General features: G+C 31.8%; 1 protein-coding gene across 1 annotated transcript in view; it reads right to left on the minus strand.

Moving 5' to 3' along the window:
* ds (dachsous cadherin-related 1) overlaps positions 1–6000 on the minus strand; it is a 43092-nt gene that overhangs the window by 21572 nt on the left and 15520 nt on the right. Inside the window, exons 2-3 of the mRNA XM_011504435.1 lie at positions 2593–2773; positions 1929–2390 (exon numbers count right to left, since the gene is read on the minus strand). Coding sequence (XP_011502737.1) covers positions 1929–2390; positions 2593–2773 — 643 coding nt within the window. The remainder of the gene's footprint in view (positions 1–1928; positions 2391–2592; positions 2774–6000) is intronic.

Below are 6000 nucleotides of genomic sequence, written 5' to 3' on the forward strand. Positions count from 1 at the left end.
AGATACTTCTGTTTTATCTTAACTTCCTTCTTTATATGTTTTTTACTTCTTTAATCGGGAATATTATTAAGAATATGTGACATTGATTCTTTTTTTACTTGACATTCTTTTTAATAATATAATGTAGTTTTTCAAAATAAGCATTTAAATATATTGATATGATTAAACATAACTGAATATAGAGAGCGAACAAAATTAGCAATTAATTCAGGTACTGACTTATCTATAAAAAAGCACATAATTGAAAGACAATTGTAAGTAGGAATATATTAAATTAATAGATTAAAGTATATACTATTATCATTGATATAACTTTCAGCAAAAAATTATTTCCTATTTGATGAATACGTAAGTTATAAAACTATATTACATACAATGGGTTAACAATATATTAGGCTCATTGAAAATATTCATGTATTTCATAAATATTCGTTGATAAATATCAAATATATTTCCGTTACTGAAATAATTTAAATAGAAATACGGATGTATTAATCACTATAAAGCCTTGAACCAGAAATGAAAGGGAATAACTTGATGTAATCTAATTGACATTCGGCATATAAAATGCAATTCTCAAATAAAATAAACAATAAAAACATTACATAGAGTTGGCTTGTAGATAGTGGAAACCACATTTTTGGATCATCAATTTCAATGTGCTTTTTTGACTACTGTGAATATCTACAAAAACAAAAAGCTGAAAGCTGACCAATGTCAACTTTAGTTTAATTACTAGATATTTTCCATAACAAATAATGTTATTTATAAATTTTTTCTCTTGCGATAAATTTGTAATATTATTAAATAATACTTAAGGAAATTTAATGCATATCTCTTTAGTATTAAACAGCAAATGCACCTTGTTTATTAAATATATAAATATATCATTAACAATGCCTTTTTTTTATATAAAATATTAAAAATGTAAATAAAAGTACACTTGTCTCATCTTTCAATCTTACATATTTACAGATAATAGCGATAAAGATATACCTATAGTAAATAAAAATAAAGGTTCTAATTTCTTAATTAACAATAATTTGTCACATAGAGCCATGAAAGGATAATTTTCTCATTAAAGATAATTAATGATAATTTGCTCATCAATGATCAGCAACAGCATCGTTACCATCATCACAGAGCCTCTCGTGATGTTGAACTAATAATCACAGAATCGGGTCAAGGCAACTGTATCGCTGTGATTGACCATAATTCACACTCTCCTATGACAAGTGAATTCAACTCGGCAATAAACGATATTTAACGAAGTCTACAAATACTGTATATCTTTGCAGCCTTTCCACTTAAGTCCTTACCTAAGCATCTGCTAAGGCAGGCGACAAACTAAATTGGACTATCGAACATTGGCCCTTCGAGCCAGAAAATCGAACGGACATTTTAAATAATTAAAATAAATAAATTGTCGTTTTTCAATACAACTAGCTGAGCGACAATAAATGTCACACAATTGCATTAAATTTAGTTCTGTAGTAAGAATATGGCATTACTAAATTTCTAATCCTAGATATCTCAATTTAAAAAACTATGTAATCTTCGATTGAAATTACATAAACTTCAAAAATATATAATATATATTATATAATAATTTATATTTTAAATTGCTGAAAATTATTCCATGAAAATTGTAAACTTCATTGATCAAATAATCAAGCATAGCATCGATTTAATACAAAGGAAGAAAAATTATTTTAGTATTAAAAGTATTTACTTGTTTAATTGGATTTTATCATATATTAATCAAGAGAATATGCTTCAAAATTCATCAAACTGAAACAAGTGATATATATAAGATTTTGAGATAACAGATTGTAACCTATTTTTAACAAAATTTTTATGTTTTAAGATTATTTGTGAAATAAAATATTTGTATTTCATAAAATTTTACTAATTAATACACTACTTACCAGTCGATTCTTTTATGCTACCAATGAAGGTATTTTGAGCAACATTTTCTTTAACACTGATAACATATCTTGGTTTATTACAACTGACAAATTTTTTACCGACTGAAATTATAGTTATTTGTACTGATGCATTTATATCGGATTTTCGTCCAGCAGCATCAGTGGCCGTGATATTCAAGATATACATGGTTGATGTGATTAATTGATCAGGACGTGTTACATAAATTTCGCCAGAATTTCTATTAATACGAAATATACCAGCTTCATTGCCAAATGAAATCCCATAAATGACTTGACCGAAGATTCCAATATCTGCATCAGAGGCACTACAACGTACAAATGGTTCATTTATTAGATCGTCAATCCTTAATGTTACATTGTAGTCGCGTGGTTGGAAGACAGGACCGTTATCATTGATGTCCATGACCGATATTCGAACGATTGATGTTGAGCTGAATCCTCCTGTACATATTTATTCCCTCATATATTTTTGTAATTAATTTTTATTAAAAATAAAAAAAATCTTTTTGATAACATAAACTTCAAACTATTAATTAAAAAAAAAAAATTTAAATCAACAACTTATATTATTATAATTTTTAAAAGTTTATTTCTATTTCGATCTTAAATATACGATTAGATATAAAAACAAAATATTACAAACCTCTATCTGTAGCAATAACTAAAAATTCGTAATAATCAATAATTTCTCTGTCTAAAACAGCTTTAATACAAATATGCCCTGTTTCACTATGAACATGAAAGTATTCGGTACTATTTATACTGTGTTCCAAAGTATAATTAACCATTGCATTAATGCCGCAATCAGGATCAATAGCAATAACCTGCATAAATCAATTTATATTTCATAGATTTTATATAATACTTATAAAATAATTATAAATAATTTTTAATTTAAAATCAATAGAACTTTATATGTATAATTAAATAAATTATTTTAAGTAAAAATTTCTTAACTTCGAATAAATTATTTAAAATGTATCAAATAAATTTTATTTATAATTAACATTCTACAATATTTGTATGTTTCAATAATAAAAAATTAATTTAATATGTGAAAGTTAATTATATAAAATTATAAATAATTATTATAAATTTAAACAAAGTAAAAATATGTAGGATCATTTAATACGTACTGTACTACTGTATAAATTTGATTAATGTTTATTTTGAAGTATATATATTTTAAAAAAACATAAAAACATAAATATATTAAAGTTTGTATGTCTATTATTACGAATTGAATATATTTTGAACTATGATTATGTTCAAAAGTTTCCGAAATACTGATTTTATTAAAAGTAATAAGTTTCAATAATATATGTTATCACATTAAAACTCATGGTCTGTAAGAAAACATATAGGTGCTAAATCTATCAGTAATTATAAATAATAGTTACACTACTTAGGACTGCATATGTGACTGCATAAATTGATTATAAGTACATAAACTAAATATGAGCTGTATTACTATAATTTGCCTGGTTTCGGTTGAAACATTACATGAATAATTATATCAATAATAACATTTACATCATATCACTTATTTTACAATAAGTGTTTTATTTCATACATTTAGGAAACGAACAACAGAAAAATAATTAAATTGTAAATTATGTATGTGTTCGAGATTGCGAGACCTTTTTTCAATGCAATATAACATCTGGCAAAACAACATCTTAAATTTATCTTAGATTTCAAAACTTTCTTGCTCACAACCATCTAGCAATAGTGTTATAAAACATCTGGAAAAACAAGACAATAAACACGGGAAAACCCAACTCATTAGACATCTGAACGAATTCGCTCCGCTCGGTAACTACTTCAAACAGTATGTACAAACGAACTCCCACCCCCTTCCCGGTGTCAACAAGTTGTCATGCTGTCACAAGATGCGTCAGAGGCAACGAGACCTCTTTTTGCCGTGAAGACCAAGAGACGACTACGCCCTTAATTGACTATGAAGCCACAAGAGGCGCTGTCCTCGTTCTGTAAGGGAGGAGTCTCTGATTGGACGAAAGATAAGGGAAGGGGTTCAAGTGAAGTTCATGGTCAGCAAATGTATTTAAGGGGCACATTTTTCAATATTCACAAACTCTCGATACAGTACTTATTCAAATAAGAAGTGGAAGTTTCCTATTAACGTAGTTCAAGACAAGTATAGTTACAAGTCCTATTGGCGGGAGACGTATTCCCTTATCGAAGTCCGAAGACAAGTGTCCAGTGACAGCTCTCTTGAAGAAGGAACAAGGAAGTTCCGAAACTAAGTATACCAGTAGTCTTCGTAATTAGTATCATTACTACAATATTCACCAAACTCTGTGATTCAGAGATTACGTCATCGACAAGCAACTAAGGACGAAGAGGCTCTGCCCAGAGATACAGTGCGGAATAAATTCCAAACGCGTCGCCAAGTTCGCACCAGCTGATGCGCGTCTTGTCGGCAAACCCTCACCTTAATTCAAAGTCTGACGCTTATCAATATACGCAGCGCATCATTCACCGCTCATAACAGCCGCAACACGTAGCAGTATTCTTTATGAAGTAAAGCCTTCAAACTCTTGCTTCTATCTGAATTTATTGCAGTACGCTAATATTGGAACAAGGTACGCTTGCTATGATACGAATATATCTCTCAAGTAACAACAGTTACATCTGGCACGCTACATAACAATCATAACCTCAATTACGCACGTGCTCATCCAAACAGCGTGAGCGTCGACGAATCAAACTTCGCGCCATTCTGCGCTCATATTCGAACCATCACGCTGCATTAGATGAGTGTACGTTTACCACCACAAACATATTAATCCACCACAAGAGTTATTTTAATAATTAATAAGAGTAATACTAGTGAAGCCTTGTCATCGAATAAATAACAGAATAAACAGCATATATATCAGTGTTACGGATTGCAGCATATACGCGGTAAACAAAGTGGGAGAGGTAAAGACACCTGCTTAGGTCAAAATATTGCGCGCCAAGTCGTAAACACGATTCTCCGAAATCGGGAAACTTCAATACTCAAATAGTCAAATTTACATTACAATTCCGACTAACAAGGGCCGACGAACTCTCCAAGAATAGATTTTAGTGACGTCACTTCAACTATCGGCATGACAAGAGAAATCTAGAATTCACTGGAATCGTAAGCCTGTAAGATAATATTTAAGGAGACGCGCTTGACGCTCTCGTCCTCTTACTAGTTCAGTCAAGCAGTCATCAAGATCAAATCGCCGTTCTACAAGTCAACGCCATTTACACAGAGATCACCTTCAATTCACAAATTACCGTTCTACAAGTCAACGCCATTTACACAGAAATCATCTCAATTCACACAAATTACCGTCCTACGAGTCAACGCCGCTTGCATAGAGATCACCTTCAATTCACACAGACCGCCCCCATCTACAGAGATAGTCTCCTAGTACCATCACACGGATCGAACTCACTACACGTAAGTCACGCTATTACACACGTCCTTACGTACCATCAATGCACCGAGATCGACTCCACGCGTAAGCTGCGCTATTACACACCTTCTTACGAATCACTAACACACGACTCTGTGAACTAAATAAGCAGCAATACCTAGACCACGGCATTATTGCCCTTCACCAGTGACGTCACACACCAACACCACCACCCAGGCCTCTCCAGCTTATCGGTAGCGGCAACGGCGGCATCAATTCTCCTCACCAGTGACGTCATGCACCAGCGCCCCACTCAGGCTTCTCCAGCTTATCGGTAGCGGCAATCGGTGGCGTCAACACTCCCCTTTCACACCGTGACACTCTTCACGCATCATTACACTTGTTTGAGAATAAGAGACTCCGTTTAATAAGGCAATAAAATATCTGACAAGTAATGTCATGAAAATTGTATTTAAGACTTCAAAACTTTCCTGCTCATAATTATTTGTACTAGTGTCATAAAACATCTGGAAAACTCTAGCGGAACGTGCTCATACTCCCAGTGCAGTAGAACCTAATGGGTTTACTGCCGCGAGAACCCCAAAGTAAATTCAGAACGAATATCAGATATGCGTGAA

The sequence above is a fragment of the Ceratosolen solmsi genome, unplaced genomic scaffold, assembly GCF_000503995.2.
Source record: "Ceratosolen solmsi marchali unplaced genomic scaffold, CerSol_1.0 scaffold17, whole genome shotgun sequence".
Classification (NCBI taxonomy): Eukaryota; Metazoa; Arthropoda; class Insecta; order Hymenoptera; family Agaonidae; genus Ceratosolen; species Ceratosolen solmsi.